Source organism: Euprymna scolopes, chromosome 2 (assembly GCF_053919585.1).
Source record: "Euprymna scolopes isolate OS-2025 chromosome 2, ASM5391958v1, whole genome shotgun sequence".
Classification (NCBI taxonomy): Eukaryota; Metazoa; Mollusca; class Cephalopoda; order Sepiida; family Sepiolidae; genus Euprymna; species Euprymna scolopes.
This window is the reverse complement of record NC_136483.1, coordinates 103,224,088-103,249,198: the sequence shown is the minus strand read 5'-3', so window position 1 is coordinate 103,249,198 and position 25,111 is coordinate 103,224,088. Positions and strand designations below refer to the sequence as shown.

The following is a 25,111-nucleotide window of genomic DNA, read 5'->3' as shown; positions in this document are numbered from 1 at the left end:
TCTTTCTCCCGCCGATTGTGGCTTTTCGTCTTTGCTCTGACGCCACTCACGCGTCTCGAACACGTGCTTTGCCGAACACTTTCGCCCCCAAACATCGACCACGTATATTCTTTTATCTCTGCTGCGAATTCACTTTCGGCAGCCGGCTTAGTAATTTGCATATCTTTATGCGGTTGATGCTGCTTCCTAGTGTCACCAGCTCTGTTACATTTCCCCTGTATTAAAAAAAAAAAAAAAAAACAAATAAGAAAAAGAAAACTCTGTATGATTAAAATCTACGACGAAATGAAAATATCATATTCCAAAAGTCACGAAAATTTATTAAGTAGTTTTATTTTTAAACTAGCAGTTCAGCCCGGCTTTTCTCGGATCCTGTGTACTGTTCATAACTTTATGTGCATATGTGTATATTAAAAAGTGTGCATATTTACGATAATACTTTTCTATATAATAGGTTTCCTAAACTACCATAGAGAAAAGTAAGGACTGCAAAGGTAAAAAAATTTTTAACTTTGACCCCAATTTTGACCCTTTAACATTTGTTGTTTTGGGCTCAAATCAAGTTAAATCTTTGATTCATGTCCAAGTAACCTACATCTAAAATTTCAAGTGTTTAGACCCAAAATTGGCGGAGGTGTTTGGTAGTGCAAATGTCAGCTCTTTCAACCTTGATCTCTTGGCAGCGAAACATTCGCCCAAAAACTGATTAAAAAGCTGTGTGCATGTCTGAATACCCTTTATGTAAAATTTCTCATTTTTAGACCCAAGGTTGGCTTAATAATTTGCTAGAGACCGCAAATATAAAATCTTTTGAACTTTGACTCCTTGGCAGCCAAATTTTCGGCCAAAAACCGATTAAAAAGCTTGTCCTATCTCTGAATACACTTTATGTATAATTTCAAATAGTTAGACCAAAAATTGGCTGAGTAATTTGGTAGAGACCTCAGAGGTTTTTTTTTTTTAATTTGACCCCAATTTTGACCGATTAGCATTTATTGTTTTGGGCTCAAATAAATTATAAAGTTTGATCTATGTCCAAAGAACCTATATCTAAAATTTCAAGTGTTTAGACTCAAAATTGGCGGAGGAGTTTGGTAGAGTTCTCAAAGATCAAATAGTTGAACTTTGACTTTGACAGCCAAATTTCTGACCGAAAACCGACCAAAAAGATTTTTCCAAATCTCAATACTCCTTATCTCAAATCTCGAGACTGTAGACCGAAAACTGACAGAGTTATTGTGTAGGGAAACGTGCACAGACAAACACACACACGCACAGACATTTTCACTTTTATAGATATACTAGCAGGGGTGCCCGGCGTTGCTCGGGTGTTTGGAGGTGTATGCTGTGCAAAAAAAGCAAAAAAACAAAAAAAAATGGTTAATTTTTTAAAACTTTGACCCCTATTATGACCCCTTAAAATTTATAGTTTCGGGCTCAAATCACTTTATTAAGTTAGATCCAGGTTCAAGGAACCTATATCTAAAATTTCAAGTGTCTAGACCCAAAATTGTCGGAGGAGTTTGGTAGAGTTCTTAAAGGTCAAATCGTTGAAATTTGACCCCTTAACAGCCAAATTTCTGGCTGACACCCGTCACATCGATTTTCCCAAATCTCAGTACCCAGTATTTCAAATTTCGAGTCTATAGACTAAAAATTGACAGAGTTATTGCGTAGGGAAATGTACACAGACAGACAGACACACAGACACACAGACAGACACATTCACTTTTATAGATAAAAATAGATAGATAAGAAAATCAAATATTATGAGTAGCAAGGGGACGGTCGTCTTGTCTGCTATTTGAAAACAATCTCAAAAACATAAAACAAAGGGAGATAAGTCAATAATGATTTATACTTACTGGATGAATGTTGTAGTGTCTACGCATTCCAATTAATCGTTTTAAAATGATTTTCTTCGTACATGCGTATTAAAGAAAGAAGCACTCACATGACAGTAATATTTGCTCTTCCCTTTCAACGGAGAGTGGATGTGACATAGAGGTCAGTTTGTTTTTTGTTTTTTTTTTTGTTTTTTGTGAAACACCTGTGTCCCTCCCCCTCCCAAAGAGGATTAACTCTGGATGGTTGAAAAATTTGCCGTGATCGTCCCTTCAACATTCGCCCAGTGACGGCACCAAATACGACTAGCAATACTCCTCCCCGTGCTCATGCAGTATAATGGTATTTTAAATAAATGTATTTTAAGTAAAAACACTATTACGTACTTACGTATAATGTCGATTTTGTAAAAATTCCAAGCATTACTATCTATCTATCTATCTATCTATCTGGTCCTGGATATAAACTATATCCGATGGTGAGGTCCCAGTTTGCGAGCTTTGGGGAGTGTGGAGCCACCCCTTAATTGGCATTGCTCCCAGGTCCACTCTGACCCAGAGTGGTAGTACCTGTTAGGGTCGATTAAATAGAAACCGACTTGAAAAAAAAACAAACAAATATATTCTATTAAAAAAAATTTCTTCAAAATCACTGGATTCGGCATTAAATAACCCGAAAAAGGGTGATATGCCGTAAAACAAAACCAACCAACCAACCAACCAACCAAATCTATCTATCTACATATATATATATATATATATATATATATATATATACATATATATATATATATATATACTTCTACTCAATTGTTTGGAGTAATTTTTGGAATTTTTACAAATTTCGACATGAGACGTAAGTACGTAATAGTGTTTTTACTTAAAATACATTTATTTAAAATACGATTATATTGCATGAGTACGGGGGTTATCCACCATTTTCTATTTTGAAATGGCGGATTACAATTTATTATTGGTCAAGATCAAAGTGTAGTATCTGTTCTTCAGACGCTGCATTTCCATTTCTTGTTCTCTTTCGGTGGAGGATCAGTCCTTCACGACCGAGACAATTTTTTGTTTTTGTACCTTTTCTCCACGTTAAAAAACGACCCTGGTGTCTAACTCTGTCCCGTGGGGAGGCATAGTAAATAGGTACAATTTATTATGTCAAAATCATAAACTGCAATTACCTCCCCTGGATTTTTAAACGTCTTCAACGTTAACAAATGCGATAAAATTCTATAACTCGATAAATTTTACTTTTACTGGTAATTAGTTTACTATTCAATCATGTTTTGTGGCTTTTGAAATGTTTACTAATTCCAACACTACACGTAAGTACGTAATAGTATTTGTTTTGTTTTTTATTTTTATCGAAACTACATTTATTTTAAATCCTATCATACCGCACAAGCGCCCCCTTAAAGAAATAGAAGATAATTCCTAGGACTGAAAAAAACAAACATGCCGCACTTTGATGTAAGCCCGATAGCTTGTGTGTTAGTTCAAAACAACGATTGAAAAAAAAAAAAAGGAGTAAATAAAAAGAGAGGGTGCAACTCGTGACAACAGAAATGATTTTCGGCTTCAGTAAATCCGGTGAAGGGCGCAATTCTTTTGAGTGATTTGTGTAGTATTTCAGACTAGACATTTCATTATTTGCTTGCCATTGCAAACTTTGCAACACTTACGCCAATTTTCAAGTCTTCATGTTAATGTTATATTGGAGTATAGTTTTGTTCAGTCTAGTAAGACAATTTTCCCCGGCATTAACTCCTAAGGTATTGACTTATTGCCGGTCTATATTGAGAAATGTCGACTAGTTTCATGCAGACTATTTTTATAATCATCCATGGTGCCCCCCTCTTGGGGAGAGCTGGATGCACCACTATAAACTGATTGTGTCTGGTCTATGGTCGTCGTCGTCGTCGTCGTCGTCGTCGTTGTAAATTTCGCTTAGTTGTTGAGCAAAGATTCCTGTGAAAAAAAAAAAAACTGCCCTGGGTGAAGTGAGGAAACGCAGCATTTTTATACAGCCATGTCAGCTGCTGCCGATGAAGACGCTTGGGTCTAATTTTTTGGCAAATTGACAATATATGCAGAAAAATGAAAGCACGTTTATCTCTGTCACACAAACCGAGCTGTTGAAAGAGTAAGTATTCAGTTTGGTGCTTTTCCAGAATTTCCCCTATCTCTGCTGCGAATTCACTGTACCATAGGAAAATGTGTGTGTGTGTGTGTGTGTGTGTGTGTGTGTGTGTGTGTGTGTGTGTGTGTGTGTGTATACATTTCCCTACCAAATAACTGTTAATTTTCAGTCTAGAGATTCGAGATTTGAGATAAGGAGTATTGAGATTTGGGAAAATCTTCTTAATCTGCTTTCGGGCAGAAATTTGGTTGTCAAGGGGTCAAAGTTCAACGATTTAACCATTGAAAACTCTACCAAACTCCTCCGTCAATTTTTTGATCTAAACACTTGATATTTTAGATACAGGTTACTTGGACATGAATCAAACTTTATAATTTGATTTGAGCCCAAAACAATGAATGTTAAGGGGTCAAAATTGGGGTCAAAATTTTTTTTAAAATTTACCTCTGCGGTCTCTACCAAATTACTCAGCCAATTTCTGGTTTAAACATTTGAAATTTTACATAAAGTGTATTCAGCTTTTTAATCAATTTGAGTCGAAAATTTGAGCTGCTAATGAGTAAAGGTTCAAAATATTTTACCTTTGCGGTGTCTAGCAAACTAATCAGCCAATTTTGGGTTTAAACATTTGAAATTGATACACAACGCGTATTCAGACATGCGGCAAGCATTTTAATCAGTTTTGAGTCGAAAATTTGGCTGCCAAAAGGTCAAAGTTGAAAGAGTTGATCAAGATGCTACCAAACTCCTCCGCCAATTTTGAGTCTAAAGACTTGAAATTTTGGACATAGGTAACTTGGACATGGGTAAAACTTTTTATTTTGATTTGAGACCAAAATAATAAATGGTAAGGGGTTAAAATTGAAGTCAAAGTTTTAAAAAAATTGACCTCTGCGGTCTCTACGAAATTACTCAGACAAATCTTGGTCTAAACATTTGAAATTTTACATAAAGTATATTCACACATAGGGCAAGTTATGAACAGTACATCGGGCCCGAGCAAGGCCGGGTTGAACTGCTAGTATTAAATAAATAAATGAATAAGGAAAAATCGTACTCGCCATGGAAAAAATATCGTATTCCATAAATCACATGAATTGGTCAATTACTTATTTTTAAATATGGAAATTAAATTTGTCTGACTAATTGAAGAAAGAATTTGTTGTGGCACTATTTTGAAAATATTGTCAAGAAACAAGGGAGATAACCTGACAATAATTCAACATTGTCAGATTTTTGTTGCAATGGCGACAAATTCTCATAAATCGTTTAAAAGTATTTTATGCATAAAAATAAATTTACTTGATCAGTTGTAATTTTTGGAATATAATATTTTCTTTCCGTTTCAGGTACGTATATCATATAGATTTTTTGTGACACAAGGGCCGAAAAGTAGAACTAAAGAGCTATCGCCCGAGAGGGGGGGGGGCTTCTAGCCTTAAAAAGAAAAATGCTTAAAATATAACAATCAAATTTTATGAGTAATCGAGAAGTGACTGTCTTGCGAGGCTTCTTGAAAAAAAAAAAATAGCCTCAAGAAAAAAAGGAAGATAACAACAATAATTCAAGCTTGCGAGATTTTTGTTGTAATACCTATGAATTCTCATTAATCGCTTAATTTTTTTTCCTTATAAAAATAAAATTTCTTGATCAATTTACGTAATTTTTGGAATATGATATTTTCATTTCGTCACCGGTACGTATATCATACGAAATTTTTCATGGTTTTTGTTTTTTTTAATATAGGGATAATTATTCGTTTCCACGTGTTTGGTAGTTGGTAGTGAATTTCATTCTCGTGCGTTTTATGTAAATTATATGTTTTTGTTTTGCTTTGTGTTATCATTTTGTTTTTGTTGTTTCGCCAATTCTCAAGTGTTAACTATCATATACTTTTTTCGTTTTAAACCTAACTTTAATAAAACAAATTAGCATGCCTCTCCACAAGAGTTGGATGTGACCCAAAACCAGGTTCGAGCGTTCAAATTGGGTAATAAATTGAGTGGATTTGTGCAAAAAGACTTTATGCTACCCCCCCCCCTCCACACACACATGCGCGCGAAAGAGAGAGAGAGAGCTTATATCTTTTCATGTAGTTACATACCTTTTCTCCACGTTAAAAAACGACCCTGGTGTCTAACTCTGCCCCGTGGGGAGGCATAGTAAATAGGTACATGTAAACATTGTGGAAAAATGTAAGAATATTGAATGCACACGCAATAGAATCAAAATCCCTAACGCATACAATACTAGTACCTGGGAAGGTAAAAATATTTCACATGTAGATAAAATTATTTCGTCTGTGTCGCACAATACCCGTCCTAGGGAAGGTAAAACCAAATCATATATGTGCTGTACGATACCCGTCCTAGGATAGGTAAAATTATTTCATATATGTATTATACAATACCCGTTCTAGGGTATGTAAAATTATTTCATCTTTATCGTACAATACCCGTTCTAGGATAGGTAAAATTATTTGATATATGTGTTGTGCAATACCCGTCTTAGGGTAGGTAAAATTATTTTAAATATGTGTTATACAATACACGTCGTAGGGTAGGTGAAATTATTTTATACATGTGTTGTACAATACTCGCCCTAGGGTAGGTAAAATTATTTCATATATGCGTTGTACAATAACAGTTCTAGGTCAAGTAAACTTATTTCATATATGTGTTGTGTTACGACCCGGAATGTCTAGGGGTAAAAGTCGTAACACAAAATATAAAAAAAATTATTTAAAAGAAATTAGTTTTCCCGGGTTTTTAGATACGGGAGGGATATATCCATTTTCTCGAAAGACATTTATAAACACAAGACAGGAAAAACACATCCAAGTAACAATACCGAGGCCAATGGAAAAATTAACACAATTTTATTTACATATATATATTGTAACGAAAGTAAAAGAGAATGTGTAACTGGATGGACAAACAAACTGGAAATAGATTCGAGAGAGAATTTCCGCACAAAAGAAATAAACAGTTCACACTCTGTCGTCTGCTTTTAACTCCAAAATGGAAGGATGTCCTTTTTGTGGTTTTGTTTTTATAGTTGTTTTCATATATGAGAGAGAGATATATAGAGAGAAAAATAAACAATCGACTCACTCAGCGCCGGGTTTTAAATATTTCTGTCGCATTCCTTTCTTTTGAAACAATTTCATTCCTTCGTCTATATTGGATACATCGTCCTTCCTCATTATCGCCTTTTTTCGTTTTCTCTGTCGTCAAAATATATCGTTCATTTCTTCGCCGTCATCAGCACCACAAACGCACCATCGCCAACAATGTCGCTTCCCTGACCTTCCTCCTCGGCTGCTATGTCGTCACTGTCTCGCCACCCTGCGCCGCTCCTTTGCCTCTCTCTAATGGTATACCTTTCTCTCTCTCTCTTTGGCGCTCCCTCTCTCACTGTATGTACCTGCATCTCTCTCGCGTCACTCGCTCAATAATACGCGAGGCGGATGCCTGCAGCTTTCCCTCTCTCTAGTTTAATATCTTCTCTCTCCCCCTCTCTCTTTCTTTACAGTTTATAGGCGTCCCCTCGCTGTATTTTCGTATGTTCTCTCTCTCTCTTTCTTTTTCCGGATGTTTACAAATTCACTGAGAGCAGACGACAATATCAATCGCAATAAAACAGAATTTTCTCTCTCGACCTTTTTTTTTAATAATATTAAAAGTAATTATTGTCTCAAATTATATATTTTTTCCACATATTTGTAACACCCCCCCCCATATTAGAAAAAAAGAAAATCTTTTCCAAAGATTTTTTTTTTTTTCATACTTATTTTGTCCAGTCCCACACGTTTTCGTGTGATATTGAAGTCTCTTGGAATTATCTTATGTGGGCTTACACGATATGGGTGTTGCTTAATGGGGGTGACCTTTTCGATTTCCACATCATGTTGCATGATGTTCGTTTGTTTAGGAACGTCGGGAAAGAGATCGCTATAGCTCCGAATGAGGACGGTCATATCGTTTCTTTCGCTATTTGTTAAATGAGATAGTACGGGTGTAAGATTGGCTAATATCTCTAAGTTTGATAGCCTCGGAGGGTGGTTGTCTTTCCCCGGGATCCTTTCACTGTCCTCCTCGGGTCCTTTTATGGAAGCGGGCGGAGTTGTGACTACAATAAGGTTTACTTTATCCCTTTCAAAATACGGTTTGAGCATATTGATATGGCACATCTGTGTCGCCTTTCTACGATCAGGAGTATTTATTATATAGTTTAGTTCACTGACCTTCCGAGCAATGGTGTAGGGGCCGTGAAACCAAACCTTAAGTGGATGACCAGATAATGATAACAAAACAAGCACATTGTCTCCGACTTTGAAAGTCCTGGGGGTAGTATTTCGGTCATAATGTTGTTTCATTCTGGCTTGAGCTGTTCGTAATCTTTCACGTGCCAGTCGGTTGGTTTCATATAGTCGGTTTCTGAACCTTGACACATGCTCCAGCATGAGTTCACAGGTGACTCCTTCCTGCAGCCATTTTTCTTTTAACAATGCTAGGGGTCCACGTACTGAGTGGTCAAATATTAGTTCGAACGGGCTGAATCCTAGAGACTCCTGTGTGGCGTCTCGTGCTGCAAACATCAAAAAGGGAATACCCTCATCCCAATCTTTCTGGTGACTAAGGCAATAGGTCCGGATCATGGTTTTCAGTGTAGAGTGAAACCTCTCTAGGGCACCTTGGGACTGGGGATGGTATGCGCTTGACTTTACGGTTTGTACACCCAGCACACTCATGGACTGTCGAAACATCCTGGACATGAAATTCGATCCTTGATCAGACTGTATTACCCTCGGAAGTCCAACCATGGAGAAGAAGTTGAGAAGAGCCCTTGTGATTTTCTCAGCAGATATGTTCCTGAGCAGGACTGCTTCTGGAAATCTGGTAGATGCGCAGAGGATAGTGAATATATACTAATTTCCTCGTTTGGTCTTAGGAAGTGGACCCACGCAGTCGATTAAAATGTGGCAAAATGGTTCTTCAAACGTGGGTATAGGATGTAGGGGGGCGATTGGTATCTTCTGATTCGGCTTGCCTGCCATCTGGCAGGTGTGGCAAGTTCGTCAAAAGTTGGATACATCTTTGCAGACTCCAGGCCAGTAAAAGTGTTTGGTGATCCTATCATAGGTTTTACGGACGATTAAGTGGCCTCCCAAGGGGGTTTCATGCGCTATTTCCAACACTTCGGCCCTACGTGCCTTTGGTAACACTAGTTGGTATATCACCGCCCAGTCTTCGTGAGCTGGGGATTGCGGGGGCCTCCACTTCCTCATCAGTACACCATTTTTTATAAAATATCCAGAGGGTATTTTTTCCAGTTCTTCTTTGGGCAGTGCTTCTTCGAAGAGGGGGGAAATCCCATCATCCTTCCACTGTTCTTGTATGATCTGTTGCCGCGAAGCAGGAACTTGTAGGGAGGTTTCGTTGGTATGGGTATTATTTGGATCTGTGGGTGGCGAGTTGAGCTTCCCCTCAAGATTCATGAATGATTTCGATAGGTCGATTTCTTCATCTTCCCTGGACCGATCTTTTGTCTCTAACCTTTCCTCTGCTGTTCTTTTTGCGGACTGAACACGGGTTACTGCACACGCTGGGAAGATGCCGGGGTGTTGTTCCTCTATCATCTCAGTGTTTTCTGAAGTGTTTGGCTCCACCATCACTCTCGGGTGGGGAACAACTCTTTCGCCGGCTAGGTCATTCCCGAGTAACATCAAGATACCCTTCATGGGTAGGCTATCGACTACGCCTACTTCCACTAGACCATGTACTATGTTCGAATCAAGAGAGATTCGGTGGATCGGTACGTTAATATACCTTCCCCCAATTCCGCGAATTATGACGGATTCTCCTGTCGCCGTCTGTGACTCGCATGGCATACTCTGTTTTAAAACCAGCGATTGGGTTGCTCCAGTCTCGCGAAGGATTTTTACTTTCCGCCAATTCGTGTGGTCAGTTATCGGATATATCAGACCATCCGACACAAATGGTTGGAACTCCTCCCTGATTTTATCGCCGTCGTTCTCTGCAGGGGGTTGGTAGGTGGTGATAAAGCCTTGCGGTTTACCAAGTGGTCTTTTCATCGAGTTCACATTTTCCCTTGCGGGGCAGTTCATTGCAATATGTCCAACCTTCCTGCAATAATAGCATGTTACAGGCCTATGTGTCTTTGTCATTTGATAGGTGGGTGGTCGGATTGAGTTGTTTGGGGATCTGTTTCTGATGTCAGGGGTCGATATATCTTACTGTCTGGACTATGCCCTAAGCTGTGGGTAACGCTACTTGTTTTCCGGGAGTTCGAGCGGGTCTCGGATAATTTTAGGGGTTTATTTCCCTCGCATGCATGCGTCAGGGCGTACTCGTCGGCAAGGATCGCCATTTCGTATGTTGTGTTGATCCGCCTCTCATCCAGGAATAATTTTAGTTCACTAGGGAGGCAGCTCTTGAACTCCTCCATCAAGATCATTTGACGGAGTTTTTTGTAATCAAAGGTGGCATCTTGAGCCGAGGTCCACCTATTGAAATGAGTTTCTTTCTGACAGAAGAATTCGACGTACGTCTGGTCTTCTTCCTTTTGGTATGACCGAAATCGTTGCCGATATGCCTCAGGCACTAACTCGTAACTATGGAGGATGGCGCGTTTCAGGCGGTCGTAGTCGGTGCAATCTGCTAAAGATAGGGAGGTATATACTTCCTGTGCTTTTCCTTTCAGTGCCGTCTGTAGCAGCATCGGCCATGCATCCCTGGGCCATTTAGCGCTCAAAGCTATCTTCTCAAAATGTAGGAAATACCTGTCCACATTTTCTTCGTGGAACGTCGGTACGAGCCGGATATTTCTGGGGATGTCGAATTCTTCCCTTCTTTCCTGATAGAGTTCAGGTCTGTTCTCTGTCAAAATCCGCAACACGGACTCGTCCACTAGGTCATTATCGACCAAATGTTCCGTCACTATCTCAATTAGTTTGGCTTTCCGCATACCCGGTCTGTAGTCTAACTCATACTCTCTCGCTATCGATAATATGTCATCTTTTTTCATCTTGCACAGTTCTTCAAATGACGGTGACTCTAGGAATGCTTGAACCAGTGCCATCTTTTTTTTTTTTTTTAAACACCTCTTGTTACTTTAAATGTGTCCACTGCATAGTGTCTTTGGAGAAGGATGATTCCGGACGAGGGCCCCATTTATGTTACGACCCGGAATGTCTAGGGGTAAAAGTCGTAACACAAAATATAAAAAAAATTATTTAAAAGAAATTAGTTTTCCCGGGTTTTTAGATACGGGAGGGATATATCCATTTTCTCGAAAGACATTTATAAACACAAGACAGGAAAAACACATCCAAGTAACAATACCGAGGCCAATGGAAAAATTAACACAATTTTATTTACATATATAAAAATATATTGTAACGAAAGTAAAAGAGAATGTGTAACTGGATGGACAAACAAACTGGAAATAGATTCGAGAGAGAATTTCCGCACAAAAGAAATAAACAGTTCACACCCTGTCGTCTGCTTTTAACTCCAAAATGGAAGGATGTCCTTTTTGTGTTTTTGTTTTTATAGTCGTTTTCATATATGAGAGAGTATATATATAGAGAAAAATAAACAATCGACTCACTCAGCGCCGGTTTTTAAATATTTCTGTCGCATTCCTTTCTTTTGAAACAATTTCATTCCTTCGTCTATATTGGATACATCGTCATTCCTCATTATCGCCTTTTTTCGTTTTCTCTGTCGTCAAAATACATCGTTCATTTCTTCGCCGTCAGCACCACAAACGCCGTCACCATCGCCAACAATGTCGCTTCCCTGACCTTCCTCCTCGGCTACTATGTCGTCACTGTCTCGCCACCCTGCGCCGCTCCTTTCCCTCTCTCTAATGGTATACCTTTCTCTCTCTCTCTTTGGCGCCCCCTCTCTTACTGTATGTACCTGTATCTCTCTCGCGTCACGCGCTCAATAATACGCGAGGCGGATGCCTGCAGCTTTCCCTCTCTCTAGTTTCATATCTTCTCTCTCTCCCTCTCTCTTTCTTTACAGTTTATAGGCGTCCCCTCGCTGTATTTTCGTATGTTCTCTCTCTCTCTCTTTCTTTTTCCGGATGTTTACAAATTCACTGAGAGCAGACGACAATATAAAGCGTGATAAAACAGAATTTTCTCTCTCGACCTTTTTTTTTAATAATATTAAAAGTAATTATTGTCTCAAATTATTTTTTTTTTCCACATATTTGTAACAGTTGTATAATACTCGTCTTAGGTTAGGTAAGATTATTTTAAATATGTGTTATACAATATCCGTCCTAGGGTAGGTAAAATTATTTCGTATATGTGTTGTGCAATACCCGTCCTAGGGTTAGTAAAATGTTTTTTGCTCGGGATAACAAATGTTAGATAGTCATCAAAAATTCCTCAAGAATAATAGGTATGTTGAACGCAACTTAATTTTCTCTTTGCTTTATACGGTCCCCAGCAACGCCGGGTAGTCTTGCTCGTTTCTTCAAAGTTCTACGATTTCTAAGAAATAGTCTGGAAAAAAACCGGCAGTGTAAAAATTCTACCACTAAAAGTAAGTTCAGGTGACAACTTTCCTCCTCTCACATTTTTTTTTTTAACTATGTCGGAAATTTATCCTGTTTCCAGATAAATTCGACGCGAAAGTAGCTAGCCTGAAAAAAAAATAAATAAAAGCATGAAATAAAGGGGGGGGTCAAGAATAAAATATAAAGGCCTTGTTTCAAAACGAAGAAGAGATTTTATTCACAATAAAATTAGTTGCAAATTTTTCCCTTTGCGGGCATTAAATTCAAAGAATGCCAAGGTAACAAAATATAATGAAAAAAATAACACACTGGTTCTTATAATGAAGATGTCGTATCCATGAACGAACACAATATTATGATTCAAAATAGTAGTCCCTGATCACACTCTTATATGTAATAAATTGAAAGCCAGTCAGACACGTGCCTTTTTCTTTCTTTTTTTTTCTCTCGTTTAAAGTCCTTTTAGAAATTTCTCTCCTTCCATTTACGTAGCCACGCAAAATAAAATTTTCTTAAAAAATTACACTCCTTCCAAATACGTGCAGACCGTAGCCATGTAGATAGTTTTCAGAAGATGCCTCGTCGCATGTCCGGGGTATTCTTGCCGGGTTCTCTTCTTTGAAGGAGGCTCCAATATTCCTTGTCTGCGCCGGGCAATGAACCTGCATCCATTCTCCACGTCGCTGAATCGCATTTTTTTCTTTTGATGTAAACCAGCATAAAAGCGTAATATACAATCATACCACAAATCACTCTCCTCCTCAAAATAAAAACAAAAAAAAAGAGGAAATGTCCTATTTTTAAGTGCGGACGCTTCAGGCAATACCCCTCCGTTCAGGAGAGTTAATGCCCTCCTAAAAACTGAGCAGAAGTGCTATACTACACTTTGATCCTAACGAGGACCGTATATAAATGTAATGTGTGTTTCACTGTTTACCTATTACGCCACGAGAGTCGAGTGTAACAAACAGTCGATGTGGAAGTTGAATGAGGGAGGGAGTAGATATTTCTGAACAAACGCCACAAACCGCTAAATTGTAAGAAAAATCTGTAAGTCTCGAGGTCAACCAAATTAAAAGAAAAATACCGAAAATACTAAAAAAAAAAAAAAAATCTGTATGGTATACGTATCTATCACGGAATGGAAATGTCATATTCCAAAAATCACGTGATTTGATCAAGTATTTTTTTTTTTTAACTAAGAAAATCGAATTCTATTCGAAAGCGAATCTGTCCGCCATCTTTAAAATTCATCACTGGTAGCTCCCCCTTAACAACCTCTCCAGAAATAGAGATTAAAATCAGCCTTGTAATGTCTACGATTAATAGTAAACCGTTGAAAATGGTAAAAAAAAAAAATAACATTTTTACGAAAAATCAACCTAATTAATCAATTTACGTGATTTTTGGAATATGACATATTCGTTCCGTGACGAGCACGGACATAATTTTTAAGAATTAAAAAATAATTAATTTTTAGGAAGTTTCTTTTTCTTGACAATTCAACTGATTCTATTTAAAAAAAAAAAAAAAAAAAAAAAAAACATAATATTAAATTTATATCATTTTTTTTTTAATTGCAACTTCAATGTAAGTTTTTGTTCAATACGTGTACTTAATTTTTTTAAAAATAAATGTTTTACTTATTTGAACTCTTATGTTTCATAATAAATAGAAATTTCGATAGATTTAAATATATTTTGTTCAAATTTCGAAAAAATAAATGGGGGGGGGCATGCACAAAAAAAAATATTTCCCCTCGTATATTTTATGGAAACTGCATTTTATATATAATTTCATTCTAAACTGGATAAGTATCGAAAATTTCACGAAAATCTGACCATTAGTTGATTTTTGCTAGATTTATTAAACACGGGTATGTTTTCATGTTCGGAATGCTTTCTACATGGGAACGTTATTTTAAAGCGCCAATTATGTAAACACAATTTTCGTCTCGCAATTTCATTATTTTCGTTCGATGAAAAAAATTTTTGTTTAATTATTACTGGTTTATTTTGCTCTTCTTTTAAATGGTAGAAAAGTTATATTGAAAATATTAATTTATAATAAAGTTACATCGTTTTACATGTAGGGGGGGGTAATTCTGTGGTGACTTTTTGTGGTGCCTATTAATCAGTCAGCGTTCTCTGGTAAGTGTGCCTCAGGCGGTAAGCAATAAATCAATGATACTCTTTCCCCCCACCCCACCCACTCTCCCGAAGGAGGAGGTAAAATCTATGATCGAACAGAACAGAACAGATTCTACGCTTTTATCCTAGCACGACGGCTGGATGAAATGATAATTCAAGAGAAGAAAAAAAAGCAAGTCTTGTCAATTTAAGTAAGTGAAAGAGAGAGAGAGAGAGAGAGAGAGAGAGAGAGAGAAGAAGAAGAAGAAGAAGAAGAAGAAGAAGAAGAAGAAGAAGAAGAAGAAGAAAAAAAAAAGTGATCTTCTGTAACGGGAGGCGCAAACAGTCGGAAACGCGCAACAATCAGACGCGACGACGATGGCGGCCGCAATGCCACCTAAGACCGTCCGCTTCAAAAATGAAGCGAAACTGAATGATAAAAACAAATCAACAATGGCTTCACTCCTACAAATGGGATTTTCCAAGCATCGAGCGTAAGTTTCAAACCATCCACGTTTTATTTTTTATATAATTCCTCACAGCTTCTCGATTCGCGGCAAAACCCCGACGACCCAGCCTTCTTTCCTGTATCTTCAGGTGGTTGGTAAGACGGGGATTGTTTTACATAATAAGATACATTGAAATTTGAGTACTGACTTTGTGGACGATTCCGCTTATATCAAACCGGCTCCAAAGTAATCTCTCCATAGCAGTCGACTAATAGGAGGCAATCATAATAATAATAATAATAATAATAATATTGTGTAATGGTGGCTTTAATCGTGATTAGATATTGGAATTTACTATATAATATTAATACTACGTATACAAAGCAAAGTGATTAAACTAATTAAAGAGTCCTAATTTAAGGATAAGTTGGAATCCTTAAGTTTAATTACTTAACTAGAAAAGTACGAGGAGGGTTGATTTCATCGAGACTTTCAAAATAATCTCGTTTTTAAATATGGGACACTTTTCTTTTTTTTTTTTTTTTTTTTTTGTATTATTATAGATTAACATCTTCCTGTTTCTCCAAAATGAGAATCTACTTTGTTTTTAGTCAATTATGTGTGGTTTTATGTCCTTGCCACTCGGACTTGGGGTTAGTGATATGAAATTGATTTGGTTAACTAACCATAAGGGGGATGGGGGTCATTTTTTGTTAAATTTATATGCCCAAAATTCTAAAAAAAAAAAAAAAAAAAAAATGATTATGCATATTACTGCGCTATATTTTAAATAGTATTTTCAAGTTAAATTTAAGTTTTACTTATATCTTGATAAATTGTTAGATGAAAGTTACAAAACACCCATCCCCTCCCCATGTTAAGAATGGCTTTCTAAATAATAACGTAATTATTTCAGTACGGTACAATAAGTGCTGAGAGTTTCGTTTTATTTGTATTATTCGGACTACTGTTTTCATCGAAAACGTGAAGTTAGCACTCCAAGATGAGGATAGTAGTCCGAGGAATTCAAATAGTACGTATTCAGTGCTTGTGCTTGTTCGTTACCATCAGTTTTTGTTTTTGTTTTTTACGGATCAATTTTTTTTTTCTGAGTATAATTACGGATTTGGTGCTGTTAAGATGGAGTCGATAAATTGATTTTTTAATGTTGCTTTAAACAAAAACAACAGTACTTAATTGTCATGTCGAAAATAGTAATATATTCAAAAATTACGAAAATTCATCGAGTAGAAAATTATTTATTGTTAAAAGTAATTTTTACGGGAAATGGCATTTTACCTAGATATGAACACCTTGCTGATTGTGAATACAGGGGAATACTTATTTCTCTTTTCACTACTTTAATGGCGACGTTTTGCTTTAGCCAATATTGATAGGCTTCTTTTTTTTTTCTTTTTTTTTTTTTTAACTAAAAACGCAATTGTAGCTGTTCTGTTCAACTCCATGAATTTTCGTAAGTTTTGGATATATTACTATTTTCGACATGGCAATTAAGTAAGTACTGCCATTTTGGCTTAAACCCACTTTTTTTTTTTTTTTAATCAATCTGTCGATTCTGTCGCTAAAAATTTCGTTTGGAGGAATATTTTATTTAAAATATTTTAGGGGATTACTTTCCTTTATAAATTTAACGTAAACTGATCACCCACTTTATGATCATTATCAATTTTATTTTATTTATTATTTTTTTTTTTTTTTCGTATGCACTGTACATTTAAGCCAATAACTCTGATGGGGGGGGGGTCACTCCTCTTTATAAATTTAACGTATCACTCATGTCTTAGCTATCATCAATTTTCAGAAGAAAAAAAGGGTACGTACAGCTATTTTTTTTTTTAGGGGGAGAGGGTAGACTTTTTATCGACTTTTTCCCTTTATTTATTTATTTATTTTTTGTTTTGTTTTAATCATTTTTTTCATATATTCTTTTTCATCTTTAAACATATTGCCACTTGAAACGTATGGGGATACTATTTGGGATCATGTCTAATAGGGGACAAAGGGGAGTTGAGCAGTAAATGTCTGATCACATTACATTTGAACTTCTGCATATTAGTACAGTCAGGAAAGCAGAAAAAAAAAATGATAGAATTCCAAACTCTAGCAGTTCGAGGGAAGTAACATCCCGGCATCTAGGAACTTCAACAGTAAAGGTTTACGATCCTGTTGCTTGTCGGAAGTATGTACGCCGAGGAGGCACAAATGTTTTCAATTTCTACAATTCCAATATCTGTACAGAAAACCTTTTTTTCCAAGTATTTCCATTGTGAATTCACTACATAACATTAAAACAATTATTTTGTGCGTGTGATTTAAGAAACACTCACTTTCTGAATGTATGCGCTTTCTTTGGACATGCCATTGCTCCGAAGTTCGAGCACCGCCAGAAACCATGCCCAAATAAACCTCGAACGCACTAGTTTACCCATGCAACAGAAATTGGCAAATGAGCGCAGAGACCCTCACACTTAACTTATTTTTTTCAGTTGTGGCATTATCGGTGCCTGTACAAAAAAAAAAAAAAAGGCGATAAATTAAATAAGGGAGATAAAAATAATTAATTCTGAAATATTAATTTAATTAAATAGCAAATTTTTATTTATTTATTTTTGTAAATAATAATAATAATAAAAGGGTAATTTAATTAACGCATTGGTCGACTTAATTCAATGACAAATTGGTCGATTTTTCGGGTTAGTGAGATTACTTGTTCGTGTCCAAGTTATTATGAGAATGGTATGAAGGAAACACCTAGACGATGGTTTCGTGTGGTTATGCAAAAAGTAGGACCTGTAAGAAGTACAAATCGATTTCAGTTGGCAGTGTTGGTTTCTCCCCCCCCCCTCCCCAAAAAAAAAATCCAGAATTCCTCTCAAAGACACCAGAACTGAAAAAAAACATTCGGCACTTGTGGACTACTGGGAAGTAACCACTTTTTGGGTTTTCAGTTTGGAATTTTGGAGAGTGCACAGACAGCAGGGGTAAACAAATGCAATTTTAGGGTCGAATTGAAAAATCTCTACAAATGTCAACAACACCAGATGCGTGTTTTGTTGTTTTGTTTTGTTTTGTTTTGTTTTTTGTTTTGTTTTGTTTTTTTGTTTTGTTTTGTTTTTTTGTTTTGTTTTGTTTTTTTGTTTTGTTTTGTTTGTTTTTTTTGTTTTGTTTTTTTTGTTTTGTTTTGTTTTGTTTTGTTTGTTTTTTTGTTTTGTTTTTGTTTGTTTGTTGTTTTTTTTTTGGTTTTTTTTAGAAAGTTTTTGTTACATATTTATTGAATTAAAATAATTTAAGAAAATTATAATACAAAATAGCGCTTTTTGAAGCACAAAATAGAGATTTTTTTAATTTTCTTAATTTATTTCTTTTTTGTTTGTTTCATAATGGTCAAAATTCTGAAATTTTTGGAAAAAATAAGGAAAATCCTTAAAGAATTCTTAAATTGCATTTGTTTGCACTCTCCAAATCTCTAAACTGAAAACCCAAACAGCGGTTTCTTCGCGGTAGTGCACAAGTTGCAGTGTTAAAAAACGCCATTAAAAATGCGTGATAAGAAATTGAATAAATCGACCTCCTATCTTTCGAAGCTTATAACTACTTGAAAAATGTAATTCAAACCCTAATTTTTTTTCAATTAAAGGAGCAAAGACCAAATTTAAAAAAAAATAACAGGTTTAATAGCAAATTATGCAATATTTGTATTTTTAAATAGTTTTTTTTTTTTAATATTGAAAGAAAATCAACAAATTTTAACTTCAATGAAATATATTTATATATACATTCCAAAAAAATCACTTACCTATAAAAAATACTAATCAATGGGTACTTCCATTCTTCATTGTTAAGAATTTATCCATATTTATGTTTTATGTTCCATGTCCTTTTTAAGTAAAATACTTTTTCAAGCAAGTATTAAAAAAACGTGCGATCAGATGTTTTTCACAGTTGAAATAAAGGGAGACAAATGTCTGCTTTCTTCACGTTGAATCTTCGGTGGCTGTAAGCATCAAAATTAATGTCTCTTTCTATTGCGTGGTGTAAAAAAAAGTTAGTAAATATGGGCCACTGTAGTTGAAATCATAATATCATTTCACTTATCAGTTTTTGCCGATAAAAAAAAAAAAATAAAGTCGACTGATTTTTGATGTTTTTTTTTTATTCTCTTAAAGAAATACATGAGTTTTTGATTTAATATATTTTATTTTTTGTTTATGGAGTGAATCTTTTTTTATTATTATTATTATTAAATATCTAAAAAAAAAAAAAAAATTGAATGAAATAGAAAAAATTGTCGTAATTCTACGGAATTTTCTGAACAATATCACAAGATTATGAGGTTTCACTTAAAAAGTAAAATTTCAATGTGGTTTAAAAAAAAAACGTTTTAAACTTTGGACTTTAAAGGTAAATTTGCAAATAACCGTTCTTTTTATTTTGTTTTAAATTAGCTTATTTTATTTATTGATCTTTAATCTTAAATTTGTGATATATAAATTTGAGGTGAGAAAATTAATTTTATTAGACATTTCAAAATGGGGGTAATTTAAAAAAAATGCTTGTCTAGAATATTATATTCGGTTTATTGGAAAGAGCAAAAAATTTCACATTGAACCTGAAAATATCTTAAAAATTGGACCAATAAAAAAACTTTGAAAAAAGTTTAACTCGTAAAATTCAATTGATTTCATTATGCAAACAAAATGGCTGCATGAATGTGTGCAGGCACTTTGTAAACACTGTTTTTTTTTAAATAAAAAATATTCCTATTATTTTTTAAACAACTTTAATAGTTTATTTTGGAAATATATTCCATGAAGTAAATAAACAACCCACTTTAAAAAGAGAAATTACGAGTTTTGTATATTTTATTTGCAGTTTTGTGTTAGGAATGTCAAAAATTCCCCCAAAATTCTGATACACCTAGTGCACAAGTGCCAAATATTCACACACATGCACGTGTTTTGCTTATTGTTCATTATTTAATTAAATTACTTTTTTATTTATTTACAAAAAACAAAAGTTTTAAAATTAATATTTCGGAACTGATTTTTTTTTTTTTTTTTTTTTAATTTTATTTGATCCATCGCTTTCTTTGTACAAGCACAGCACTAGGTGTGTCAGAATTTTTGGGGAATTTTTGACACCTTTAACACAAAACTGCAAATAAAATATACAAAACTCGTAATTTTTCTTTTCAAAGCGGTTTGTTTAATTTCTTTGTAATATACTTCCAAAATAAACTAAACAGTGTTTACAAAGTGCCTGCGCGTGCTCATGCAGCCATTTTTTTTTTTTTTTTTTTTTTTTTTTTTTTTTTACATAATAAAATAAATTGAATTTTACAAGTTAAATTTTTTTCAATTTAAAAATCTATCAAAATTTTTCTATTGGTTCAATTTTTACTATATTTGCAGGTTTAATGCGAAATATTATACTCTTTCCAATAAACGGAATATAATATTCTAGACAAATTTTTTTTTTTTTTTAATTCACCCGACCATTTTGAAATGTCTATTAAAATGAAAATAATTAATTTTCTCACCTCAGATTTATATATCACAAATTGAAGATAAAAGATCAATAAATAAAATAATCTAATTTAAAACAAAAAAAGAATAGTTTTGTGCAAATTTACCTGTAAAGTCAAAAGTTTAAAAGCTTTTCTTTTTTTTTAAACCACGTTGATTTTTTTTTTTTAAAGTGAAACCTCACATTTTTAAAATTTAGTCCTGAAAAGATTGAATACCTACAATAATTGTTTTCTGCTTCATTCAATGTTTTTTAAATCTAAAAAAAAAAAATAACTCCATAAAGACGAAATAAAATATATTAAATAAAAAAGCTCCTGTATTTCTTTAAAAGAATTAAAAAAAAAAAAAAACATCAAAAATCGGTCGAGTGGAATTTTTTTATCTGCAAAAACTGATAAGTGAAATGTGATTATTTTTCAAATATGACTAACTTTTGTTTACAGCCAGCAATAGAAAGGGAGATTAATTCTGGCCCTTACAGGCCACCATAGTTCTTAACTCGAATAAAAGGAGACAGTTGTCTCCCTTTATTTCTGTTCTGAAACATCTGATGTCACGCTATTTTTTTAATACTTGCTTAAAAAAGTATTTATTTAAAAAGACATGGAATATAAGATATAAATATGGATAAATTCTTAACAATAAAGAATGGAAGTACCCATTGATTAGTATTTTTTTTTATAGGTAAGTGGTTTTTCGGAATTTATATATATATATATATATATATATATTCGACGTAAGTTAAAATTCGTTGATTTTCTTGAATTTTTTTTAAAGAAAACAGATTTAAAAAAAACAAATATTGCATATTTTGCTATTAAACCTGATATTATTTTAAAATTCGGTCTTTGCTCCTTTTATTGAAAAAAAAAATTAAGGTTTGAATGACATTTTTCAAGTAGTTATAAGCTTCATATTCTAAATATTCAAGTTTTCATCACACATTTTAATGGCGATTTTCTTACACTGCTAGCACAACAGTACCGTATTAGCATTTCATCCAGTCCTCGGAGTAAGATAAAAGCGTAGAATCTGTTCTGTTCAATAATAGGTATTATCTCTTTTTTCGGGATGAGTTAAGAAGATCGCAGAACATGAGGGAGACAATTCAATGTACTTCTGCATTACACGGACGGCGCCATTTTTTTGTGCATTTCACTAAACTCTCACTAGGTAGCTCTTTCTCTCCATGCAAATTGTTTATTAATTTAAAAATTACAACTATGATATATTGTTGACCCTTCAACAGGTGTCATAAAAAATTAAAACTATATTTTGTTACAGTGACAATTTTATTTTAATTCCAAAAATGTTTCTGAAAAAAAAAAAAACCCAATGCTTTAATTCGGAAATTGTTTTATTAAAATTATATTTTCTTACGCAGACTTTTCAAGAAATGTGTTTTACAATTATATTTTGATACATTTTTATACAATGTTTTGGTTTGAAATAATTTTTGTGTTCGAAAACAAAGAAATCCTGTTTATTTATTTACCGAGTTATTTGGCAAAGAAGAAATTCGAATCATCACTCCCTAACAATGGCGCCGTCCGTGTAATGCAGAAGTGTCCAAATCAATTTCAGATAAAAAAAAAAAAACAATTCAAATAGAACGGAAACATGCAACTACTTTTTAATTTTTATTTTTAAGTGATGACTGTTTTGACAATTTTAATTCATTTCAGAAATTTAGATTTTGTAAAATAAATAAATAAAATAAATAAAAAGAAAAGTTTTTTAAAACAAAGTCGCGCATTTATTTCAGAATTTTTAATTTTGTATAAAAAAAAACTTTTAAAGAACTTCTATTTTGTGTTATTAATTTTATTTTAACCTAGTAAATGTTCAGATAATTAATGTTTTATTTTCGAATACTAAACTGAGTTTTCTCCCCCGGGGCGTGTTCTAAGAACCCAAACAAAATTTTTAATAATTTAAAGATGTCTACCTTCAACGTGCTGTTATAAAAATGTGTTTTTCCGCTGTCAAAAAAAAAAAAAAAAGCAAAAAAACTACTCATCAAATTAACTGAAATGTTTTTTTCAGGGAACTTCAGTCCAAAATGGATACGTACAATATAACTTTTTTTTCGATATTTGCATTTTTTTTAATAACTTGATTAAACTGTACAAGTACCAAACAATATAGTGATCACTGAAAGCATTAAGTAATACATTGGAGAGAAAAAAACGATATCTTGATATCAGAATAACTATTCGTCAGCATCAGTTTTAAATGTGATATTCGTATTCAGCGGACCGAAAACCCTATAAATCGCCATTTTAAAGGTGAGTATTCAGTCGGAAATAAACTGCAAATCAACCCATAAAATTTATCTGTGTGACTTGTTAAAGATGGACATTTTTTGTTTCAAATCTGAAAACTAATGTTAAGCAGTAGTCTGTCTTGTATTAAATCGATATCGTGTCTGTTTTTCGTCTGATAAGTACACATTGAATTATTTTTATTTACTATTAATCTGTACCTTTTCTCCACGTTAAAAAACGACCCTGGTGTCTAACTCTGTCCCGTGGGGAGGCATAGTAAATAGGTACTATTAATCTGTTTTTTTTTTTGGGGGGGGGGGGGGTCCGCCTAATTAAATAGGTGAAACAGGAAACATTTTTTTCTATATTTAAAAAAAAATAAACATGACCACTGACACGCTTATCAAATAAAATCGGTAAATTTATACAAACACCGTGACAGCGAATTAACCCTAACCCTAACCCTAAACCCTAACCCTAACCCTAACCCTAACACGGTGTTTGTATAATAATACCATAAAATCAAATGGTGCTTGTTTAGATTTGTGATTTTTAAACCAACGCATTTCAGGTGAAAACATTACGTACTTACATTTCATATCAGTTTAAAATTAAAAAAAAAAAATGACGGAAAATGGTCCAGTAGATTTGCTACATGTATTTTCAAAAAAAAAAAAATCATCCAGTTTACGTTCTGACATTTTGTGCTTAAAAATGGCGGACCCTTAATTTAAGTCAAGTCAATGAAGATAAATCGGTTGTCATACAGAATTAGTCGCACAACTCTTCCACATTAAAACATACGATACTAGATAATTTGGTAAATTCTATTTTAACTTGTAATTATTTTTCTACTGGATAAGGTTTATAAATTTTTAGAATCTATACCACTTTTGACAAGCTTCTAGGACTAAGCCTTCACTCCTGACCTGAAATGGTAGACTTACATCAAATCAGTCGCTGGAAAAATGGTTGTCATTTTACCGTTTCATACTCACTTTCTGAGCAATCTTCTACCTGTGTAGGAACCAGGTCGACACAGCCAAAACGCCGAGAAAATTCAAGTCAATGTTTTTTTGTTTTGTTTTTTTAACTAATTAAAATCCATTATTTGTGAACAACTTTTGTTTCTTCCAAAAATATAAAACCCTAAATTTTGTCATATTAAAAGTTTCAATAATTTAAAAAAAAATTTTATCCTGCTTTGACAGCTTTTTTTTTATTTATTTTTTTTATTTATTTATTTTTTTTTTTTTTTTATTTTTATTTTTTTTTTTTTACATCAATACCAATTTTTTCACAAAAAAATAAGCATTAAACAAGACTTAAATAGTTTTTAAACTAATCTTTTTTATGCCTAAATAAATAAGATTCAGGATGATTTTATTATAAGAATATGCAAAGTTATTAGAATATTAATATCTGAATTTCAAATAATTCCATTTTTTTATAACAAGTCAATAATCTAATTAATAGATGCCATTTTAAATCGTAAGCTTTTTTGACACTATGAAAACCTGTACCGATTGCAAAAAACTAAACTAAAACTGCTTTGTTTCCTGATCTTTTTTTTTTTTTACATCAACTATAAATTTGTGGTTATTATATATTTGTTTTAATATTTTAAGTCTGCTCTTATAATTTCCAAATTTTTCCTTATATTTTCCTTAGAATAATTTTTTATTTCTTGTTTTATTTAGAATAAATTCTATTATTTTCATAATAGAATTAATTTTTATCATTTTTTCATTTATTTTCTGATTAATAATAAGTGAACGACATTATTTTCCCTTAAACCAGATTATACTGTATTTTCCCCATTGTAAAACAGATTTTAAGTTATTGTTTTTTTTAATGGATTCAATATTTTATTGAATTTAGTTTGAAAATAATGGGCAGCCGATCACTTTTTGTCTACTTTGAATTAGATTTGTGTGTTGATGAGAAAATTGTCGTATGTATCTGCCACCATACTCTAGTCACATAAGTGATAAATTGCGCAAACGATTATTGTAATTCTTAAATTTCCACTATTGTTTATACTATTTGTTTGTTTTTTGTTGTTTTTTTCGTTTTTTTCTTTTGGTATCGATTTGTCAAAGCATTCTCTATTTAATAGTATATTGGCAACATTGGGTTTTCTAAAAAGAAAATTATAAAATATA

At 33.7% G+C, this 25,111-nt stretch overlaps 1 protein-coding gene and 1 long non-coding RNA gene across 4 annotated transcripts in view; one reads left to right on the top strand and one right to left on the bottom strand.

Annotated features, from left to right (window-relative positions):
- The window catches only part of LOC145241545 (uncharacterized), an 8,088-nt gene extending 740 nt beyond the window's left edge, over window positions 1–7,348 (bottom strand). Inside the window, exons 1-2 of the long non-coding RNA XR_013862571.1 lie at window positions 7,107–7,348; window positions 1–215 (exon numbers count right to left, since the gene is read on the bottom strand). The exon at window positions 1–215 is cut by the window's left edge and continues 740 nt beyond it. This is a non-coding gene — a long non-coding RNA (uncharacterized LOC145241545). The remainder of the gene's footprint in view (window positions 216–7,106) is intronic.
- LOC145293703 (ubiquitin-associated and SH3 domain-containing protein B-like) overlaps window positions 1–25,111 on the top strand; it is a 425,494-nt gene that overhangs the window by 234,545 nt on the left and 165,838 nt on the right. The window contains exon 1 of one of the 3 annotated variants that reach the window (XM_080140154.1): window positions 14,932–15,175. The exons of the other annotated variants lie outside the window; for them this stretch is intronic. Coding sequence (XP_079996280.1) covers window positions 15,060–15,175 — 116 coding nt within the window. The 5' untranslated portion in view covers window positions 14,932–15,059. Of the gene's footprint in view, window positions 1–14,931; window positions 15,176–25,111 lie in introns of those variants that run through there. 3 annotated transcript variants of the gene reach the window in all.